This window comes from Haliotis rubra, unplaced genomic scaffold (assembly GCF_003918875.1).
Source record: "Haliotis rubra isolate DU_JTF1 unplaced genomic scaffold, ASM391887v1 Scf816, whole genome shotgun sequence".
NCBI classification, from domain to species: domain Eukaryota; kingdom Metazoa; phylum Mollusca; class Gastropoda; order Lepetellida; family Haliotidae; genus Haliotis; species Haliotis rubra.
In genome coordinates, this window is record NW_025767542.1 from 222576 (window position 1) to 246997 (window position 24422).

The 24422-nt window shown below is 40.2% G+C and overlaps 2 protein-coding genes and 1 long non-coding RNA gene across 5 annotated transcripts in view; all 3 read left to right on the top strand.

The window, feature by feature from the left end:
- The window catches only part of LOC124261914, a 322925-nt gene that overhangs the window by 97993 nt on the left and 200510 nt on the right, over positions 1–24422 (top strand). The gene's annotated exons all lie outside the window — the stretch shown is intronic.
- On the top strand, positions 4957–10199 carry LOC124261919. The gene is made up of 3 exons (XR_006894462.1): positions 4957–5028; positions 5871–6045; positions 9697–10199. It is a non-coding gene; the product is annotated as an uncharacterized LOC124261919 (long non-coding RNA).
- LOC124261917 (tyrosine-protein kinase receptor Tie-1-like) lies at positions 10401–15240 on the top strand. Its single transcript, XM_046696285.1, has 5 exons — positions 10401–10653; positions 11464–11592; positions 12265–12376; positions 13111–13207; positions 14827–15240. Exons 1-5 carry the CDS (start codon positions 10435–10437, stop codon positions 15011–15013), a joined length of 744 nt encoding a protein of 247 aa, XP_046552241.1. The 5' UTR covers positions 10401–10434; the 3' UTR covers positions 15014–15240.

Consider the following 24422-nt stretch of genomic DNA (forward strand, 5'->3'; position numbering starts at 1 on the left):
TGAGAACACGTCACAGATTAAAACACAACCATAAGCAATAAAACATCATTCTAAAAAACAGAGGACTTTCACATCCCCGAACACGGGATCTGAATTTGGAAGTTAGGAAGTTCATGGAGGGCTTATTAAGGTGACAACAACACCTACATGTATTGATAATGTCTCAATACCAAATGATCCGTTACATATTTTCTTTCTTAATGTATGTGGACTGAAAGGCAAGCTACATAACACTGTTTCTAAAACTGAAGTCACTTACTGTGTTTGGTATAAACAATAATAAATCAATTCCATCATGTTAACATTCCTGGTTCCAGATTATAAGGAAACACAGAGACTCTACAGGCCGTAAGATTTGAAGAATCCCTCTGTATATACAAGTGTACATACGTTCTCAGTTCATACTTTGCAGAAAATGGTGTTTGAAGACTTAAAGATCAATTTGTCCAACATGGTCATCTGAAATTTAAAACTCTAGTTAAGCCACTACATCGAGAATCCTGAAATCCGAGCTCTCGTTGGAACATTATTATAGAAAGCTTCTTAAAACCATTTGGTATACACAAATTCGCCACAGATTTCTAGTTCAACAAGGCAAACGGAATAACATAGCTCTAATCGAAAAAAATATGTAATCTATGCCATAATGTTTGTGATGAATGCACTTTTGTGTTGTGGACACTTTAGCGAATATAGAAAAAACAACTGTTGTCACCATACTTTTATGTTCAACCAAAAGTGTTAAAACGTTATTTCAAAGTAAATACAAATATGTACTGAGAAAGTTAAGCAAACTTTTTCTCCCTCCACTTTCACAATGTACATGTACATTAAAGGAGAATACTAGACATTTGCAATAGTTGTCTGGGTGACAGATAAAGTGTACCCGAGTTTTTGGTAAGAAAATATGGTTATTTATGTTTTAACAGTTTCTGTTATCTGAGCTTCGGCCATTATGCATATTCCGCTGGAACTCACGTGACCTTTTCGCTCGTGACGTCAAATGTGCCATATTGCCAAAGACCAAGCGCTGCAGTAATACAAAACGTGTTGTTTCTGTCGTCTTTGTACATGGTACAACAGTGTATGGTTGCCTAGGGATGCACGCTATCATCGAGAAATGGAAAAAGCCACCATTTCATCCGTTTTCCAAGTAAAAAGACAGATTTAGGCAGGAGACATGTTCCGATCATTTCGAGTCTGGCGCATATGAAAGAGACATGCACACATGAGGTATTAAAATCCAAAACCTAGGCTGAAGAAAGAAGCAGTACCCACGAGATTCATAAATACTACATCATTCCATGTTACAACTTACTTTCAGTGGTATTTTTAACATAGATTAAATCAAGTCCGATTGTGATGAAATAGGGCACCAGTCGAAAGACCCCATCTTCAAAATGCCCCAGCAAATTTCGTCAAATTGCCCCGGATGATTGGTCAAATTGCCCAAGGGGGTAGTCAAAATGTCCCAGTTTATTTATAATGATTAAATATATGCCATAAATGCATACAGTAGAACACGGATATAACGAACTCCAAGGGACCCAGAAATTTAGTTCGCTATATCCGTTGTTCGTTATTCACATTTGACCGCCATCTTGGATTGTAGGGATGTAGAGACATGTATATGCTGAGGCTACAAATCTTTATTCTTGTACATGTACATTGACATAACATTACAATTCTGAATTTTTCATTCACAGACATTAGCTAGAACATGTTTAACAATCACAACAATCTCAACAATACATGAATATAACTTAATTACGTTTAACAAAGTCCACAATTTTGCTCTGCACACCACGTCTTGCAGACTTCATTTTGTCAACTGCATCACAGACATCCGGGAGCAAATTAACAAAAGAATGTACAAAATGTAATACCTTTGCTAAAGCACTGTCGGAAATAGATAAAAAACTGTATTTTCTCATTTATCTTTACAATTTATGTAGTTGATATGTGCAAATGTGAAATATCTGTTAAACTTAGTTCGGCCTAACTACAGTCTCAGTGGTAGGGACATAGGAAACGTAGAAAAAGGTCTTTACAGAGGAGAGATTAGTGCAGAAATGAGCAAGGGGGGTGGGGGGTGGGGGGTGGTTAGTTAAGTCCAAAACGATTTATTTGGAACAGACCATGGCTTTATGCAAATTAGTGTGCAACGATATTGTATTACAAAGGACATTTTTTAAATGCCCAATTTGAAATTAGACGTAGCTTCATTATAAACGATAGCTGGCGTAAAAAATAATAACTTTCATGCTGAAACTATTAAGGATGTAGCTACCATGGAGTCTCACTGTCACTATATAACAAGAAACAGATAGGAGGGTTCGTCTCAAACGCACAACCTGGACGGGTGTCGCAGACGATCGTTGGGGTCGGGCTGGGAGGATAGAGATATCAGCTAAGATAAGATAATCCTGTAGGGCAATTATACTGGTGAAGTACACGGCATGTTCCCATTTCGCCTACATCCTATTTCGCCTACAGTCTTAAAACAACAATTCATGGTCTGGTGACTGTTATTTCATGCATGAGTAATAAGTTTACCCCCTTCAGATATAAATGGAATATCCCCTAGTTTTCCTTTAGTTTGATTAATAGCACATGTAGACAACATGTCTTTTTGCATTAAAATAAAAAAAATGTTCTTCTTTCATGTTTTTTTATTCACAGCAAATCATAGTACAATATAATACAATAATCAAAATAACACTGGCTGTTAACTAGTACACTGTACTTGAGTTCATGGATGTCTGAGTTTATTGAAGCTTCCATAAGTGACCTGCTGCGTCCAGGAGCTGAATAGGTGATCTTCTTCCACTTTCAAGTTGTTGTCTCAGTCGGTTGAGACACTGGTCAAGATCTCTGTAAGCTCGTGAGCGTAGCCGAGTTGTTGCACCATGGTCAATCTGAAGGCGAGTGATCTTGTTGGTGGATTCAATGTTCTTGATACCTGTTATGAATTCATAAATGTTCGGATGGTGCTTTCCCACAAGTTTTTTCAGACCATTATGGTGCTGCATCTTCCTTTACATCCCTGGATCACACACTTCCAGTGTGTAGCAACAAAATGATTAATATTTGTTTATAATCACAAACTGTTGTAAGTATGTCACTGCTACTTTTGATCTTCATAGCCGTAATCCTGAAGCCAATTGCTTATATAAACACAGATTATAAGCTGACTCCATTTAAAGACAATGATATACTTATCTTTTTACTCATACAATGTGAAACTGACCTTCCTTAATTCCACTAAGTCAAGTCCATTCTCTCAGTAGGGGTGCATTTTCTATTCCCTATTCGCCTACATGTTTACTGTAGGCGAAATGGGATGTAGGCGAAATGGGATGTAGGCGAAATGGGACTCAACCGAAGTACGCGGCATGTCAAAAAAGTTTACAATTAATATCCAGTCCTGTCGATCTTCGCGATCGGGTGGTCATGCCACCTATATATTTTGAGACATTTAATACGATGCGTTTCTATGGTTATCAGGTATCATACTGTTTTACATATCTCAACATAAACTTTATGAAAGAAAGACACGTAAGATGTTAATCAATAGATGAGACATAGTCAACACACATGAAAAAAGCACAAAATATCTTTGAGATGACCCCTTGTGCCTGTAGGCAGCACATGCATTTCATGCCAGGTGAGTCGACGGTCCGTCGTCATACCTGGCTGAGCGACTTAATTGCCACCTATAGTCTGATCTGTTGTTTTCAGCAGCTATTCCTATTTCTTCTAAGTTTTGCCCGATGTTACGAGTAAACATGCTTTTCTGGATATCCTATTACGCATCCCACTGAATGCCAAGTTAGGCCGAAGTGGGTTATTTCGACATATGCTATTTGCAGTTGTATAAATTTTAGGGTTACAGAGTAACAGCCTAAAAACAGGTTTTTTTCTATTTCCGACAGTACTTTAATGTTTACCATCACCATGTCATCCTCAACAGTGAATATGTACTTTCAGAGAGAGATAAATCTGTCTCACATATCTGCCAAGTTTAGCTAAAACTTTTTGAGTTATGCTCTGGAAACGAAGCCCACTCCTCCCTTTTGAGACTAAGTTTAAATTGTTTCCATGGAAACCGGGAAAAATAAAAATGCCAAAAATCTGTAAACAGCAAAAGGCACCACTTCAAGATCTGCCTCACATAGCTTAGCTTCGGGGGGCTTTAATGGTGGGAAAACGTGACGACACCCGCACGTGTCGCACATGACGTGAAAGCTAAGACACGGGGCTTTCGATCCATAGTAACAACAAAACCCTGTGGTCGATGTACGAAACATAGCAAGCACCTGCAACGTGAAATACTGCCGTAAATCGGGTCCAATCGGGCTTAAAAGCGCCCCAGCTTCGAACCCGTTAAAGACAGGTCACTTCTGATGATACTACCAGTTGGCCCTGGGAACCAGCTTCACGTCGATGTGCAACATGTAAATGGGTTGTGTATATTTGTCGTCCACGCGACGTATAAAAGATGCTCGCCGAGCAAGGCTATTTTCTTGGTAAAAAGACATGTCTATATCAGATGGCCAAATGGACGTGGACGTCCAACCAGGTGCCCCACGTCGACCCCGTGACGATCCCAGGTGCTTCATGCACGTGGCAACATTTTCATATATGATATGCGTGCATATGTTTCTTCTCCAACACTTTAACATAGACTTGCGATAGTCGTAGTGCTAAGATGATCGTAACTCCCATACTTTAACATAGACTTGCGACAGTCGTAGTGCTAAGATGATCGTAACTCCCATACTTTAACATAGAGTTGCGACAGTCGTAGCGCTAAGATGATCGTAACTCCCATACTTTAACGGAGCAACATGTTCTGCACCCACTCAACTGCTACATCGATACTCATGTGACATCAGACAATCTTTTTACTTTTGCAGGCACAATATCTCCGGTTGTAATTGGTGTTGCTGTAGGGGGGCTGCTGTTGCTCTTGTTATACTGATTGCAGTCATCGCAGTATGCATCAAGCGGAGACAGAGACAGAAGGTACGTGCATGTATCAACATTACGTATCTTGCTGTTCTTATTGAACACCGTAAGCTACCAAAGTAAGTATGATTTTGATTTCAGTGTATTTAGTGACAGTAAACGTTTCACGTATATATATGTTCATAATGTCCCCAGCCATTATGTCAGTCACTTGGGAATGTTTCATCACCATCACTTCCACTCTGCTTTACATTTAAGTCCATCTCTGTGCGTCTATTGGGACGAGAAAGGGAGCGACTAAATCTTTTATTGTTTTCCTGTGTGATTACTCTTCACCTTTTCTGCTTAAAATATCAGATAAATGGTCACATGGATGCACTAAAGCTAAGATATTTCAATTGTCAATGCAGTAAGTCATTCAATTACTAGAGGAAAAGCTATTTGAGCAACATATATCCTTAATTTTATCATAAATATTATATAAACATTTGTGCAAATATGTAATATAATGTTACACATTGTGTCATAGCGGAAAAATACCCTCAGCGACCCATGGTGTTTATACTTATTTCTATAGCAAAACATGTTGTCATTAACATATTGGAATTTAGAAAAAAGTTTAATACTAGAAATTATGAAAATGAGGGATCATGTGAAAGGGTTTGCTGATTTTCCCATAGACTCCTATGTTAAAAGTCTTTGATAACCAAAGAATCTTTAAGACTACATATCTCAAGAAAACCCACAGTACCTCCTGCTTTTCTGGGCTGGTTTTGCAAAGACAAACGTCATACTTTAAAAATATACCAATTAGAAAAAAAATGTACCATTTATATTACCAGCTAACATCCTTAAAACTAATAACAAAGCAAACACAACAATGTTGCTCCCCGCGTCAGGAATACAACCGACATAACAACGCTGCACAACCATCAGAACTCCTGTTAACTCACTACAACCTTGAACTTCTGGCCGTGTTGGGTGAAGGTCACTTCGGGAAGGTTTGGAAGGCCAAGGCCAATGGGATTCTACACACAGGTCAATGTGACATCGTTGCTGTTAAAGTATGTAAAGGTGAGAAGACATTCTGAATTTTGGAGTCAGTGAGTTAGTATGTTTTTACATCGGTTATGGAAATATTCCAGCAATATCACGGCGGGGGACACCAGAAATGGGCTCAACATATTGTACCCATGCGGGGAATCGAGCCCGGCATTCGGCGTGACAAGCCAACGCTTTAACCATTAGGTTACCCCACCGCCTCCTGAGTTTTGGAATATCGAGGACGACCTAACCTGGCCGAATAATCTAGCCGTAAAATGACCCCACGTCCATGTATTTATGTTAAATAGTTGTGGTACAAGTCCATATGCACAACATGGAACATCGTAGGCACAGGCTCTTGCACAATAGTCGATCTATAGAAAGTAACACATGTTATATTGGATTCCACTTTCCTAGTTTAGTAGTTTCCTTTCATGTTGATGTTTAATACAAATTCAAGGAGACTACAGGAATGGTGACGTGTACTTCGAGGGGACGTAACTTCATGTCTAACTGTTTAAAGAACGTGTTACTTCCTGTGTGTAACAGTATGATGTGTACATACTCTCTTGTATATGGGCCTTTTTTGACTGACTTTGATTCCACTTTCCCAGTGAAGTAGAGATTCTAGTACTTTTGTGTTGGCTTGAGTCTCATCCGGGATTCGAATCCAGATTCTCAGAGTCAGGCAACTTACAGCCAGCTCACTCACATCACTGACTTCTTGTGCTGGCGATTAGACGCCTGAGTCACAGTGCGGGTTCGAATCCCGGATGGACTCAACCAAACAAAAGTACTAGAATCTGTACTTCACTGAGAAAGGGTAATAGTAAATTTTGACCACTTTCTAAATGGCATAGTGTATTCTATAGAACGTCGAAGATTGAAACCTTGTAAGGTTAAAGAACAAATAAACTTCTTTTGTTTTAATCTTTTAACTATTACATATGAAAGATTGTGGTCAGTCTTATGCGGAACACCAAATTCATTCTTTAAAAACTTGTGGTTAATTAGAAACGAGCGATTAAAAGTTGCCAAAAAGTCGCCTGCTTCACTCTCGCCCGCCAACGAAACCACAAACAGGTTACGTAACTCTGTCGCCAGAGCACTGCAGTGACGTCATATGAGGAAGGATTTTCAGTTAGTTGTATAGAAAGTGTGTACCAAGCTCGTCATTTTGATCATTTCTCGACATCAACGAAGACATGCCAAATCGTTGCGTTGTCGTCAATTGGTCCTAGAGGTCAGGCGATGGTGTCGCCATGCACAGATTTCCACAGGACGCCGCAAGTGCGTGGAAAATGGTTGTGAGTGCAAAGCGAGCGTTTTGGAAGCCTGAAACGATGTCTTACTTGTGTTCAGATCGCTTCACGGAAGTTAAAGAATCAAAATTACTTACTAGTCGTAGTAAAATATGTATATGATTGATGACCATACAGATTTTCCATGACACAACTTGTAACATAACGATTTCTGTCTTAGAAGCGAGATAGTGGTCGAAGTAACAATAAAACTGTAAGTAGTGTTATATTGATATTCACCTCGCTTCCACGAGAGAAATTGTTATGTTAGTTATGTCATGCAAAATCCTATTGGCCATCAATCAAATATATATTTTATTTTTAGTAGAAAGTAGTTTTGACTTTTTAACTCGGTGAAAACAAACCTAAACAGCATTTATTCTCAGACTGGCGGATGTTCGCGACAGGCGCCGCCATTTTCGAAAATCGTGAAGTCACGGGCTAAAGTCTGTTAGAATTAATGAGATTATGGTTTGTTTTCATCAAGTAAGAAAATCAAAACTACTTTCTACTCGTAGTCATATATGTATTTGAATCATAACCAAAAGCATTTTTCATGACACAACTTATAACATAACGATTTCTTCCACGGAAGCGAGGTGGGGGGTCGACTGACAATACTGCGCGATAGATTTCTTTGCTACATTCACGTGGTTAACGTGCACTCACCAGTATGTAGATACTAGTCATTGTACGTCTTTATATTTGGTCTTATAATCCTAATTAGTTTATTATCATACTTGTATGCATTTTGAAACTAAATAAAAGCAGACGATCTGCTGATACTTATAGTGCATTAATAACAGGACTGTAATATCTAGACATTTTATAGTTTGCCAATGTGAATCATAATTCGCACACACGCCCTGGTGTATGTCTCATTACACTTCACGGCGAAAACAACGATTCTGTTGAATGCTACGACAATGAATAAAAACAAAATGCAAATATTAAAATTAAAACAGATGAAATTATTAGGAACAATGTCAGGCTATTACCTTGTTCGAGGAATGTATCCATCAATATCCACAAAAAACGAGTGATATGCCATTCATCTGCAGCTGTTCCAAGTAATGTGTCTTTTAACAGTCTAGTATAGAAAAAGTGATATATCGTTTCAGGTATGTCACATTGGTGTATAGTCTCATTGGTCACCCAAGATAGCACACCTGGCAACTGATTGCATAATGTCCGCCATTCTTTAAAAACGGTAATTTAGTTAGCCAATAATGAGCAATCAATCACTGTATTGGCGGTTAATCCTTTGAAGGGTGGACGTTGTTTTTACGCAGACACAAACACGACAGAGTGTATTCAGTATAGATTAGTAAATCTACATACATAAACACTACCTGTTGACAAATCCGCTGTGTAAGATAAAAGTAATTAATCAATCAGCGTGTTATCGGTTAATCCTTTGATCAATGTTTATAATGTGGAATATTTACTCCAGACACAAGAAATGCTAAATGGGAACCTTTGTCGGGTAATCTAAGTGGTGTTACTACTAATTATACCTGTTATAATTTCATTAACTGACCATCAAGTGAATGATGACAAATAACATGTGTAGGTTTATACCACCTAACACGGGTTACAACGAGGGAGTATTAATTGCTGTATTGCATGTGGAAACCCATGGGCCAACACTGTTTTGAGAATACAAACAGAACTTCATTGTTGCATAAGAAATACATATAAGCATTTGCTCTGTGCTAAAACTGTATGTACCTATTTACCTAAGTAAGATTTCAGATTCTTCTACCAATGGCAAAACAGGGTTGTTTAGTTTACCGATTCAAATAAATCAAATGTCAATTTTTAATATCATACGTAATAGACGTCATAGTTTTACATGACATGATTAAATATCGAGGTAAAAAAAACACAGAAATGGGATCAATAACGATGTTGACAGAATCGTCTATGAAAACAAGTTGTAACTCGGAAACTAGGCAAAGCAGGAGACAAACTTATATGACAGTAGATTGTGAGAACATATAGCTTTCATTTTCCACAACAGTTGTCACGATTCCAGGTTTATACAAACCTGTAAACAAGATAATTTACGCCCTAAAATGTAGATGAATTCTGCATCGGCCCTCATATCTATTCCTCATATGACGTCACAGAGACGCCCCGCTCTGATTGGTTGAAATTTCGTTCGCGGATGAGAATTGTGCACTGTTGTCAAAAAGGTCGATTTAAGTTGATTAAAGATCGAGGTGAGTAGTTTTAATGACGGTGTCTCATTTATAGCGATGCCAGTTAGTGAATTATGTTCAATTTGTTTCAATGTAGAATAAATTATTATCGGTAAAATATGTGTGATTGTGCAATGTTCATGTTTGCGATCTAAACTCCAAACCATCTGTTTCAGATAATGCATCTGAGGAGCGGTGGACCAACTTCTACCGTGAAATTAAACTGATGAAGTCTTTACCGAAATACTTACATGTGGTGAATTACCTTGGCAACAACCGCACACAAGGTATGATGGCGTTGGTCTGTTTGGTAGTACACATATATATGTTGTATGACTGGAATCAACAAGAAATGTCGATGTCAAACACAACAAAAATGAAACACTCTCCTCCTTAAATGAGTGAGCGAGAGAGAGGGTGAATTGGATTGTCTCAATGAACCGCAGAATAATTTCGGGGAGCAGCAGAAATGGAACCGAACGTTCGGGGTGATGAAGAAGCAGCACCTTACCTACGACAGTTTTTGTATCAAGGTTACAACATTCAAGGCCTCTTTATAGCCTCAGGGATGGCGTCGTTGACGTTATTTATTGACGTCACTACACACAATAAAAGTGCAGGAGGACATGTTTACCCTTGCTTCGCGAACGCCTGGTGTCATCACATATTTTCAATGATCATTCATTGCATTTTACAGCTACTTTTCCTTTAAACCCAATGAAATCAGATCTGTTTCGAGGCTGGTTTTTTGTGACTTTGTAGTCGATTTATAGATTCTTTAATCAAAACATTCACACAGGAGTTAAGCAGCTGACATCACACCAACAACGACGTCATAATCAACATGAGTTACGAAGCTGTTTTTTCAAATTGCAGTTACTTCATAATCGTACCTCCTTTTGACAGATTCCCGTATGCTGATAATGGAATACTCGCCTTTGGGAAATCTCCTTCAGTTTTTACGCAAGAAACGCCTCAAGGTCTCCAGATCCGCCCTCACAACGTTATTGTCCAACGACTCAGAGAATCAAAGCAATGATGATGAAAGTGCCAACCTTGGTCTGACTTCGAAACAACTGACGATGTTCGCCTATCAGATTGCAAAGGGGCTTAGACATCTTCATAGGAACAGAGTAAGCATTTACCGATATATGGAAGTTTTTCTGAAGGCAATGGTTTTCTTGAAAGGATAAGACAGCATATTTTTACAGTACCCTCCTAAACACCGTCGCGTGCGTCATATCATGATGTCATGGCGATTGCTGTGACGTTACTTTTTCCGCGAAACAGCAGACACAGTTCTCTCATTGAATATCAACACGGCGTTCGACGGTTTGAACAATGTCCAACACCGAATATCATAAGCTCGTAGTGTACATCTGTCTCATGTGAGGTGAGGTGAAATTGGGTTTAACGTCGTGCTTGAGAATATTTCGCTCATATGACGACGAGCATGCGTGTGTATGTGTATGTGCGGCTTCTTGTACTAGTTCAGACTAAAGCTGGTTTTATAGTGCTAGCCCACTGAGATACCATGCCGCAGTGAAGCATGAATACCCCACTCAGACACATTATACTGACTCCGAGCCGACCAGTCTTTGTTGTGCCTATTAATGCCAAGCGCCAGGCAGGGACCAACAAGTACCATATTTTAACGTCTTTTGGTATGACGTGGTCGGGCCTGTCTCATGTACAACACAATTCTGTCCGAATAGTTCGATGTTCTGCCAAAGAGGGAGTGTGAACGTCGGTTGGACAACTTGTAGTTCAGGGCCTAGATTTTCGAAGCTCTCTTAGTACTCAGATAGTCGTAAGTTAATGTTAATGTATGGCATTTACGACTATCTTAGCGCTAAGAGAGTTTCGAAAATCTAGGCCCAGAATTCTTTTGTCGGTTTTACACTCACAGCGCAATAAATTTATAGATGAATTTTTTTTGTCAGATAATTCATCGTGACGTGGCTGCCAGGAATGTGCTACTGTTTGACAACTTGCTATGCAAGGTCGCCGACCTTGGTCTGGCGCGGCATCTGTCGGACTCTGATGGCGACGTTTACGAGACGAAATCGGAGGTACGCAGTTCAACCATACACTATCTCGGGACGACTCTATGGACAGCTAATGTCAAGCTACCGGAGATAATCCATTTGTGCATTATAATATTCCATTCTATTTTTCTGGAACATCCGAACAAACAACATCCAAGTTCTTTCAGAGACATTTTAGAAGTTGTAAAGATGAAGGAAAACCAGTTTTCTATGGATAGTCAACTTCTTTATTGCAATGAGTGCGACGTTTCTATGTAGGTACTAACACCGTTATCAAGTTGTGTCAGTACCTACACTGAAACTTCGTACTCATTGCCATGAAGAAGGTTTCTACATCCAACTGCCGATACAAAAAAACACAAATGATCCTGTACAGAAATTAGAACCCTTGAAAACTTACACTAGTTAACACTTTTGATTAAAATTATTTTTTCTAAAAATAAGATAACCTATATACCTTTTTGTGGCTCACATAGAACTCTTTTTGTGCAAATGTGAATAAGATAATATATACGTTCAGTGATAAATCAGTTTGGCTTCGATCAATCAGATGCATTATGGTGATGTTGAACCTGTCTTTCATCTTGAATGGGGTTCACCTTGTCGCGCGGTAGTCGAGTCTTTAATGTTATTTAATTATGTCAGGAATGGTTTCTCAGATCCAAATCTCCATTGTTGTCATGGTTACTGTGACAGGGGCCCCTCCCTGTGCGCTGGATGGCCCCTGAGTCTCTCCGAGACCGCATCTACAGCTACAAGTCTGATGTCTGGTCCTACGGCATCCTGCTCTGGGAGATTGTTACACTCGGTAAGTATACTCCCCATGGAGCAGAGAATATGGATATTTGAGTATTACCGTTCAGTTTTGGAAATGAATAGGCGTTCAGCTTCTGACGTTTGTCACAAAATGTTGATTGGATTGTCGGACGGTGGGACTGAGACTGTCCAGTTATGGTCACCTGAACACTTCCAGTCATTTGAACTACGACCGTTACACTTTATGGTATTTACATTTTACAGCCGCTTTTAATAACATCTCTCCGTAGACTCCAAAGTAGAATATATTTTATTTGAAATGGTTTAATCGCTTTTAGAAGAATACTCTTGGAGTATTGAAAGGGTTATACTGCTTCTAGCAGAATATTCACTGAGTTCTGAAATGGTTTTATCACTGCTATTAATATAAACTCTCCCTAGACACCGAGGCAGAATATTTTATTTGAAAAGGTTTTATCGCTTTTTTTAGCAGAATATTCTTGGAGTACTGAAAGGGTTTTACCGCTTCTAGCAGAATATTCATTGAGTTCGCATATTTTACTTTGCTTTATTGCAGTAGATACACTGTGATACACTGTGATACACTGTGTATATTACCCTCATTTTTATGATTGATAAAGGATCATTCTTAAACTATGTTTCGTCAATCTGTATAATCCGGACGGTTTGTTAGCTACATGAACTGTTCTCCATGATTACTTGGATTCACGTGATTACTTGAATAATCACAGATGAAGTCACGTGGTCTGTGATGTGTTTGCACAGGGGGCAGCCCATACCAAGGGAGGTCTGCCCACAAGGTCGTGCAGGACGTACTGAATGGACAGACGATGTCCAGGCCTGACCACTGTGCCCCCGAGCTGTGAGTTATTGGGAAGATGGTTGATATCAGCAGATGTTATTGGTTACAGGGCTGTCATTTGTCGGAAAATGAATATAGCTGGTTGATATTAACAGGTGTTATTGGTTACGGGGTGGTGAGGTATTGGAAAAAATGAATATAGTTGGTTGATATTAGCAGATGTAATTGGTTACAGAGTTGTCAGTTATTGGGAAGATGAATATAACTGGTTGATATCATCAGATGGTCTTTGCTTCAGTGCAACACTCTGACTTTATCTAAATTTCATTATTAAGTTCGCATTATATTCCAGTAATAATACGCGTGGAGCATACAAGCAGAGATTGTGGAATAACCATGACATGTTTGTCTGACCACATACAATTAAGGCGGTTTATTGGCACAGCTTATAACTCAAAGATATTTTCATCTGACTGGTTAGATCAAAGGCAAATGTTCACATAAACCATGCTTTCAATGACATAAGATTGTCCAATAACCCTCTGAAATTGCTAAAGTTCTTACCAATGCGAAAACGCCGATATAAATGTAATGTCTCGACACTGAGCACGTATCAAGGTCTATTTTCGCAAACTTAGCCTGGCATATCTGATAATAATGAAAGCTCGCTGTCAAAATGTCAGTGGAACGAAAATCTTGAAGATAAATACGTTATCAATCATTCCCTGTGGCATATGGCTTGATATACCTTGTGTCAGTGCACATGTACCTGAACAGCGGGTATACCACCCCTGACTATCAACAATCAATATAATGAAAGTCTATCCGTGACGAAATGCTCAATGACAACAGGTTTATTTGGACACCTGACACTATCGTTAAAAAAGGTATGAAGGTGAGTTCGTTGCAAAGTATATATTTGTTCACATAAACCATGCTTTCAATGACATAAGATTGTCCAATAACCCTCTCTGGAAATTGCTAAAGTTCTTACCAATGCGAAAACGCCGATATAAATGTAATGTCTCGACACTGAGCACGTATCAAGGTCTATTTTCGCAAACTTAGCCTGGCATATCTGATAATAATGAAAGCTCGCTGTCAAAATGTCAGTGGAACGAAAATCTTGAAGATAAATACGTTATCAATCATTCCCTGTGGCATATGGCTTGATATACCTTGTGTCAGTGCACATGTACCTGAACAGCGGGTATACCACCCTGACTATCAACAATCAATATAATGAAAGTCTATCCGTGACGAAATGCTCAATGACAACAGGTTTATTTGGACACCTGACACTATCGTTAAAAAAGGTATGAAGGTGAGTTCGTTGCAAAGTATATATTTGTTATCCATAAAAAGTGCGTTCACTACCCACATTTCCTTCCTACAGATTCGACAGTGTTTATTTGTTTTGAATAAAAGGATATGCTGTAGTAAAATTATACTGCTTCCTTTAATGTCTTGAAACACACTTTCCTGCAATGTTTCAATATTAGAATCTATTTATTTTACGTGTGAATTAAGAAGCTGGGCCTAGATTTTCGAAGTTCTCTTAGCGCTAAGATAGTCGTAAGTACCATACATTGACATTAAGTTACGACTATCTTGGCGCTAAGAGAGCTTCGGTGTTAAGCTGCTGATCCAACACAGCGCTAGAGCTTCTCGTTCTGCAGGTTCTCTCTGATGAATGAGTGTTGGCGACAGGATCCGGAGTCCAGACCTGACTTTGATGTTCTGAGCCGAAACCTTGACACCCTGTTGGAGGAGTCTAGCAACTACATCAAGCTGTTGGACTACCAGGATCATCTGTACACGATCATCCAGGGGTCGTGTAAAAGTGATGCAGAAGAAAAACTCTGACAATTTTTAATTGATGTGCATCCATCAAATTGAAACAACCCATAGTATAATATACTTGTGACATCATTTCCAGGGGCGTAGCTACGATTATAAAAGGAGCCTAGCTTACACATGATTGTTGCTGTGAAAGTTGGGCAAGCCCTCAATACTATCCAGATATAAAGCTTTGCAACCTATCGGACGAAGACATGGCTTGTTACGCGCCTGATTTCGTCATCGTTTAAGATCACAGCCAGTGGTGAGACTATTTGAATGTTCCGTTTGTCATTAGATTTAGTCGGTAGTGACATATACAGGTCGAGTGTAGCGCTTATCACGTCAGATGAATGTTCCAAATATTGGTGTACATAAGTTGTGTACGAATATAAAGAGACAAAGAAAAGGTTTAATCTTATTCAAGAGTTGAAAGCAACTGTGTATGATTCTAACAAAGGCAAATGGCTCGTGTTAATTGTGTTATTACCTCGGTGAGTTAGCAATTTCCAGTAATATCAAGACTGGGACACCAAATGGCTCGTGTTAATTGTGTTATTACCTCGGTGAGGTAGCAATAATCCATCAATATCAAGACTGGGACACCAAATGGGTTTCACAAAGTGTACCCATGCTGGGAATTGAACCTGATCTTCGGGACGAACACTGCAACCACTTGGTTACCCCATCGCCCCGTCATTTCGTGAATGCCCTGAGATGCCCTCACTGTGGCGGGTGGTCCTCATTGCGAATGGATAAAATAGGGAATCATGCTAAAGGTGGCTTCACCCGATGATGAACCAACATTTGTCATTCACACGTGAGTTATGTTACATTTTCTGTTTTAAGATGATAGGTTATACAGTTTATACATGACTATGTCACGAATAACCATTTGATCCTTTGTTAGAGGATTTATAACTTTTGCAGTTGTTATTAAATCAAATTTCATAAGTTCCAGTAGACTTTATGTAAACGGAACTGATTTAAGTGATATGTTAATTCCGACCTCGACCTTTAAGGTCAAGGTTATGTTTATGTCGTATTTGGCAGACACATTCGATGCAGTTCAGACTATATTCACGTTCACGGGTTGAGAGGATAAAGCACAAATGCCTCTTTCTTTGTTTTATGTTTGTACATAGTTTCTTTTATATCATCTTTTTTTCTAGAATCAAGTACAGCATCATTCAGATCTTCCTTTTCAACAGCTCTCAGTGCTTATGTTTACTACATCATATTTTTAGTAGTCTTCCAAAAATTAAGACTTTGTTTTCAACCATTTACATCAGATGATCTAACATGTCTTGAAATGCAGCATATATGCATATATCATGTTACAAAACGCAAGCGTAATCCTAGAGATTTCAATTATATCTCAATACTTAAAAATACTTTGAGTTCAACATCAGTGTAGGAATGATAGCCCGTCCCAACGTCCGAGACGGATGAATTTTGTGGAGGACGGGTTAAAAAGATATCTAGTCCGTCCTCATGTCGGGTCAATTTTAGCAAACCAATGACATATATATAATGATTATAACCTTTTGAATATTTACTGCCGAAGGTGTTTTATTTATATTTGGAGAACAGGCTAGATTTTGGCAGGACTGGTAAAAATTTGACCTGCCTGTCCTGTGGACAGGCTAGATTTTCTACATCTTTCCTACACTGTCAACATGGTTATCAGATGGATAATATAAACAAAATAAGGATGATTTCTGCTAACTGTAGGGTCTGGCAAATAAAAATAAAGGAACGAAGTTATGAATCTCCTATAGAAAGAAATCATACTCAATAATTTGCTTACAAGATATCCATATAGCCAAAGAAGATGTTAATAAAATGAGAAATGAATGGGGATTGCAGAGTATAATTGCACCTTTCAAGTCCAATTCAAGAGGTGTTGCAATACTTTTCAATAATAATATTGATCTCACTATACATAAAACTCTGGAAGATAAAGGTGGAAATTTTATTATTGCAGACATAACTGTAGAAGATAAAAGATTTACCCTCACAAACCTTTATGGACCAAATATTGATGATCCACTATTTTATGTAAAGCTTTTTGAAAGTATATCCAATTTTGAGATTGGAATCTGGTTCTTGATCCTTCCATTGATTTAGAAAATTACAAAAATATCAACAATCCCAAGGCCAGAAAAGTAGTTTTAGACACAATTGCAGCTTATGATCTTGTGGATGTTTGGCGTGATTCAAATGATAATCTGAAAAAATTTACATGGTGGAAAAAACATCCAAGACAACAAGCCAGACTGGACTTTGTTTTAATCTCACAAGATTTGCTGAACCTTACGCTTGATTCCGATATTCTACCAGGCTATAAAACAGACCACTCAGCTATTACCTACTTTTTTTCAAATACTATTAACCAAGAAAGAGGGCGGGGATATTGGAAATTTAATACGTCTTTATTGTTACAACCTGAATATAGTGAGCTTGTTAGATCCATATTAAAGGACACAGTTTAAGAATATTCAGATATTGATGTATATGATGAAAATACTAATGACCTTAATATAAAACTTAAGATTGATGATAGTTTATTTTTAGAAACCTTCCTTATGAATGTTAGGGGAAAATCAATTTCATTTTCAACCTTTCTTAAAAGGAAAACCATTGATAAAACCACAGAATTAGAAACTAAAATTAAAGACTATGAAGAATCAATAAGAAAGGACTTTCAAACTATAGATGAAACTTTATTATCTGAACTTGCAAAATCTAAATTTGAACTTCAACAAATTAAAGAAGATGAAATAAGGGGTATACAGCTCAGAAACAGAATTTTATGGTATGAAGAGGGGGAAAAGCCAACCAAGTATTTTTGCAACCTAGAAAATAGAAATTATGTCAGCAAATCAATTAATAAGATTGTCACAGATAACAATGACGAAATTACTGACAGCTTTTCTATCTTAAATGAAGTAAAAACATTTTACAAAACAATTTACTCTTCTGGCAGGAAATATGAGGATGATACTTGTTTACAAGATGTGGTAACTCCCACTTTAACTGACCATCTTAGAAACAAATTAGAAAAAGATATTGACATGGAAGAAATAACATTGGCTGTTAAACATATGAAAAATAACAAAAGCCCTGGAGTAGATGGATTTCCAATAGATTTCTTTGAAATATTTTTGGAAAGACCTTAAATATTGGATCTATAGATTTATTGAAGATATTTTAATAAGAATAAAATGTCTTTCACAATGAAAGATGTTATTACATGTATACCCAAGCCAGATAAAAACAGAACCCTTTTAACAAACTGGAGACCAATAACTTTATTGAATTCACTGTATAAATTAGTAAGTACTTGTATTTCTAATCGTTTAAAAACAACCCTGTACTCTCTTATACATGAAAATCAGACTGGTTTTATACCTGGTAGAAATATAAGCGAAAACACAAGATTACTCTATGACATTATGTTTGAGACAAAAGAAGAGACATCCCAGTTTTTAAGTTTGATCGATTTTGAAAAGGCTTTTGATACTGCATCTAAAGATTTTATAAATTTGGTATTAAAAAGTTTGGTTTGGTCCCCAAATTATTAGGTGGATAAATATCCTAACCTATAATACAACTTCTTGTGTTATTCAAAATGGACATCTTTCAGAATTCTTTTCAAACGAACGGGGCTGTAGACAGGGGATCCGTCATCACCATATCTTTTCCTTTTTGTAGCTGAAGTCCTTGGATGCATGATAAGACAAAATGAAAATATCAAAGGTATAGTAATTGATGATACAGAGTATAAATTAGGACAATATGCAGATGATACTGAGTTGTTTTTAGATGGTACAGAAAAATGTCTATATTCTGCTGTTGATGCAATTAATACTTTCTATAAGATGTCAGGACTAAAAGTAGTAGATATAATGATAGTCCGAGATCAAGTCCAACAAAAGCCTCTGCAAAGCTTTATTTCACAAATAAAGCTTTTGTCAGGCCCTTAGATCTCGCCCCCATCGTATCTACTACTCTTTGAATCCCCAGTTAACTTCCCGGCCACGCGAGACACTATTGTGCCGCTATGACCGCGAACCTGATCACGTGGCACTATGTCTTGTGAAACAGTTTAATGTTTCGCACCCCTTGTTCTATGTACTTTTCTTTCTCGTCTTCACCGATAGCCGACTTACGAGACTTGAGCCGGATTTCTTCTTTCATCTTACGGTATTTGTCGAGTTCAGAGAGGATTGAGCGAGATTCCTCCTCTGAGATCTTACTGTCAGTGAGTGCTGTGGAAATACGCTCACTTACCGTGTTCAGCTTTGCTTCGGCCAGAATCCTGATCTTGTCGTGTTTCAATGCCTTCCGGTGCAGTCTGCGTGACACAAACTTAAACACCAATCCAGCCAACCCTGACACCCCAGCTGTTATTTCGATGCCTAGCACTGCGGGTGCGGCTATGATGGTGGCCAACAACCCAACACCTACTGCCCCTAAACCCATACTGGTGGCCATAAGGGCGGTATCAACACCATCCACGACATTGAAAGCTCTATGGTACTTCTGATACAATGCTGCCGGTGTGTCGCGGTCTTGTTCTAGTTGGCGTTTTATGTCACATAACTGCCTCAAGCGGAACCCGTCTACCGTTTCCAGGGGCTTCGCTACTTCCTCTGCGACTGGGTACAGACCCATCCTGTGTGCCTATAATATATCTTATGGGATATTTTTTAATTGGGCTTTTTTTAATAGCCGATCAACGTACTTGAGGCTTATAAGGCTTAGATTCTCGTATGTGGAGATACGGGAAGGATCAATAGGTAACTTCTGGTCTATATCAACATCTGAGCGGTTTACTAAGGGGGGTAGTAATCCCAGTTGGGGGTTCCCCAATCGTATAATGATACGGCAAGGTAGGAAAACTGGTATTAGGGGGTCACCCCAACGTATTGTCACCCCAGGTAAAAGTTGCAGGTTTGGGGATGGCCCCAGGTCTGAATCATCAAACTTACCCTTGTAAGCGACTTCTATGATGAGTGTGGAGCCTGGGGCCATAGCCCTAAACCGTGCTATGGCATCGGGGTGGTTGGCTATTAACTGTGACCGCCTGGATGAAACTAACATGTTGCCCACCGGGTAATATGGTGTTTTAGAAACTATCATCCTTTCACGAAGTTGGAATGAAAGACGTGAGCAAGATACCGTTGTTCCTAATTTCGAGACATAGCCATCTTTGTCTAATGACATATATGGTGCGGTGAGGGTCATGTTGATCAACCATTTGGGTTCCTTTAAGTGTGCCAGGGACTGCCGTATGTACACACCGTTTTTAAAGAGTAGAACGTACGAGACGTTTCCGCCAGGCTGATCGAACCCTCTATGCCTCCTAGACCCCGAGTGTGATTTTGGGTAGATGATCGGCCATTGCTGCCCGCCTATACACGTCTTTCAAGTGTAGGACGTACGAGGTGTCTTCTCGCGAGGCTGATCGAATCCCTCCGTGTCCCCTAGATCGCTAAGTGTGGCGTTGGGGCGATGATTGACATTGATATATTACTATTACGAGATAGTTTCCAATTGTTTTTCTGATAATTTCTCAGGGGCGCACTTCAACCCCATGAAGTGTATGTTGTTGGGTAAGAAGATCTAGGTGAGTGATATCGTGTCTTCCACGGCCACGATGACCCCCTGCAGACTCGTGTGGGAGTCAGCACCCACCCGCACATAAACAGTGCAAACCTGATACTGGTGCCGTTTCACCCACCCGAGTTTGACCCCCTTCACGATTTCGACTTCATCCTGCGATGGTTCCCCTAGGTAGACTTTGATGATCAGAGTGGCATTCTCCGGTAGACTCTCCAGGATGTTGACCATGCCTTCGAATTCAGACACCAACTGCAATGTCACGTTTTGCACTCCCGGTTTACTCCATAGTATGTGGGCTGCCATACTGGCGGCTGGGCTGATGACTACGCTACGTCTCTGAGCTGGGACGTAAGCCATGAGCAGGGTTCCGTTGTTCACGACTTGTTTAGGTAGTTGTCTTTATTCTCCGTGAACATGTAGGGGGAGCCGAGCCTAATATTGAGAAACCAGTCGACTTTAGCGGGTAACAACACCCACTTGTCATCGTCGGTGAAGACGAGCGTATATGGCTTGTTTCGGGCGACGGTAGTGCTCTCAATATCTTCTATGTCGAACAGTTTGCCCCCGAACGATGGGTATACTATCCATTCATCATCACCGGTGCTGACTAGGGTGTACCGAGTGTTGACGACCGCTCTTGAGGTATGTACTATATCACCTAGGGTTCCCCCGGAGGGGACTTCAACGCGTTTGTAAATGTTGTTTTTCAGTTGCAAGGCGTACAATTTACCATCTACTCCGGGGTCGTCGAATCCGCGTGTGTCCCCGAGGTCGGGATCCCCGCATTGATGCATTTTTTCAACCTCATCCCGGGCCTTGTGCGCTAGTCATTTTATGTGCAGCGCTATGCTGAGGTATCCTATATTCACAGGATTATGATTTATATCTAACACCGATATTATCAGCTCAGGGATGTTGCCCCGAAGTTAACCTCTTATACTGTTGAGGTGAAAACGACTCGGTTCTGCCGCCGTTGTATTTCTCCGCTTTCACCGGTAACGCTCTCAGTATCGTGGAAGGGTGACCCCTTGAATGTTGTCCGTTGTGCTCAACTGACCGAGATGAATGCACAGCTCTCGCACGGTACTAGGTCGGGTAACTTCGTGCCTGTGTCGGTAGTTGTTGGTTTTATCTCATCAGGCTTACATACCGAAAGTGTCCTCGTCAATGGTCGGCCGAGCCTCAAGGAGTTTCTTCCGTTGTTGATTAACACCACAGTGCCGTTTGAGTCCTTCATCTTGAGTTCGGCTCCAAAGGGTTTGAAGACCTCATCGCTAGCGAAAGTACACGCTGTAGTAGCCGCCAGTTATCTGGTTGCGGCGCCACTGACTAACAGCTTGTTGTTGTTGGCGCTGATGTTAGTCCATTATGTAGGTAGGTGATATCGCAGAGTGCGATTTCGAAGTTGACCCGACGTGTTATCGATCGCGTGCATCAGCTGAACGGCCTCACTGCTCGTTATTCCTAGAAGTGTTTTGTACATGTTAGAGTATATATACTCATTTCATAATATTCGAGACCTGGCAAGGGGTTGGCATGGTACGTGGTCAATATTTTTTCGAGACTGTCTGATGTTTCTTTAGCACGTTGGGGTACGTCCCCGGTATTACTGAGTTCGGCCCTGGCTGCTTGCAGATCTTGGACGACCTTCGGGGGAAGCTTAGGCCGTGCGCCCCCGTAATCTATGAAGCCTAGTTCATCACGGAGCAGTTGACTCCCACCAGGGCGACTGGTGAGTGTTGACAAAGCATACGGACCTTTCCCGTCTTTTTTCATGATATCGACCCCCAGGTGAGCCTTCAATCCCAGCGTGCCCGTGGCCCAAATGCTAAGCGCTTAGCGATGGTTGTTTTTGAAGTGCTAGTCGTGTGCAACTTAACCTTCATTTCGCTGTGTTTCGCCTGCATCAGGTATTATATTATTAAAACTAAAACGTACTTATTACATTATAAGATGGAGTGTGATGAATTGCTAGAACAACTGTTGGAGGGGGATAAGCGAGGGGACGATGATAAGCAAGGGGACGATGATAAGCGAGAGAGACTGGTGGCGCTGGCTGTTGGTGGCAAAGCAAAACATTACTTTGGGGACTACACTCCCGATAAAATTCACAAAATGTCAACCGAAGAAATCGATAAGTTGTACGCTAGATACGAGGCTAGACTCGGGGCCGAGATGACAAAGACTATAGCATCGGCTATGACCCAGATATACACTGGTATTGTGTCGTACTTCCTTCCCGTGGGGGAAAGTATAGATATCAGTGTCCTCAGACCTATTATTGTTGGTGAACTCTATAAGGCACTGGAGGGGGAGGGCTTCGCAGTTTCCATCATGGTGAAAACAGGGACTTGTAATTACTTTGATGGTGGGAAAGGAGATGTGTATCAACTCGGGGATATAAAGGAGTTTGTTGACACCTCTTTGGAAATAATACAAAACACCCTCGCATGTTCCGGGGAGGGTATAATCGATGAGATCTATCTAGATATTTACTGAAGGATTTTATGGGCGCGCCTTATTATTTTTTTAGGGTTGGAGGAGTTACCTCCCTTGCCGGTGGCCCAATTAGAGATTGTATACGCTTTGGTATCACAATGTCTACTATTCGTGAGCTCAAGCAGATCGCCAGGCGGCGGGGTGTAATTGGTTACTCTAGAATGAGGAAACCACAGTTGTTGAGGTTACTCAGCCTACAAGCCCCTCCCACGGTAAAACAATTAAAACTCCGAGCAAAAGAGCTAGGGTTGACGGGTTATTCCCGCCTGGGGAGAGACGGGTTAGTCGTATTATTAAACGACCCCGTTCGCGTTCAGCTCCCCACTGTAAAACAACTAAAAGTAGAGGCACACGATTTGGGGTTAGCCGGTTATTCCCGTATGAGGAAGCCACAGTTTTTAGAACTATTACGGCAGAATAGAGCTATTGACCTAGAGGTCATGTGCACTGAGCGCGCTGTAGGTAACTATTTGAGAGGATGGCGCATGCATGTTGATAGGAACATAGACATCGCCGATATCAAGCCTCTAATCGCTGATAAAGTCAATGAGGAACTAAACGATCTGGGAAGTATAAAGTTTCAAATCACAGTGAAAATGTCGCTCGATAAACAGCAGGGAGTGGGGGGAACCCCCACTGGGGTCATTGAGTACGTTCAGCCTTAAACAAGAAATCGTGACTCACACAGAGACTAAAGACGAGTCAATCGATACCAGTTTTCAACAGATAAGAGAATACCTAGAACGCTACACACACATGGGGTCCGGGTGGGTAGTGGATGAAATCGATAATGTTTATCAAGACATAGCTAACTACGTGCCATTCAGAGGCGGGTCATACCTAGACTTGCCCCCCTACTACAAAGCAAAACAGGCCATGGTCAACGTGAAGAATAGAGGAGATGATTGCCTGATGTTAGCTATCAGGTCAGCCTTGTTTCCAGCTGACACTAATTCGAACAGGCCTTCTAGTTATCCCCAAGATGATGGGCTCAACTGGGATGGTATAGATGAACCAACCCCCATATCCCAGATCACTAAAGTAGAAAAACAGAATGATATAGCCATAAACGTATTAGGGCACGAAGGTAACACAACAATAGTGCACAGGGTCAGCCCAGTGTTGGGTCGCCGCGTTATCAATATATTCATGACCCAGCGAGGTGATAAGTATCACTACACGTGGATAAAACACCTTAGCAGGCTGTTGCACGACCAGTCGAAACACGTTGGGAAAAAACTCTTTTGCATACGATGCCTACACGGCTACACATGAGCTGATTTATTAGAATCCCACCGGGAGGATT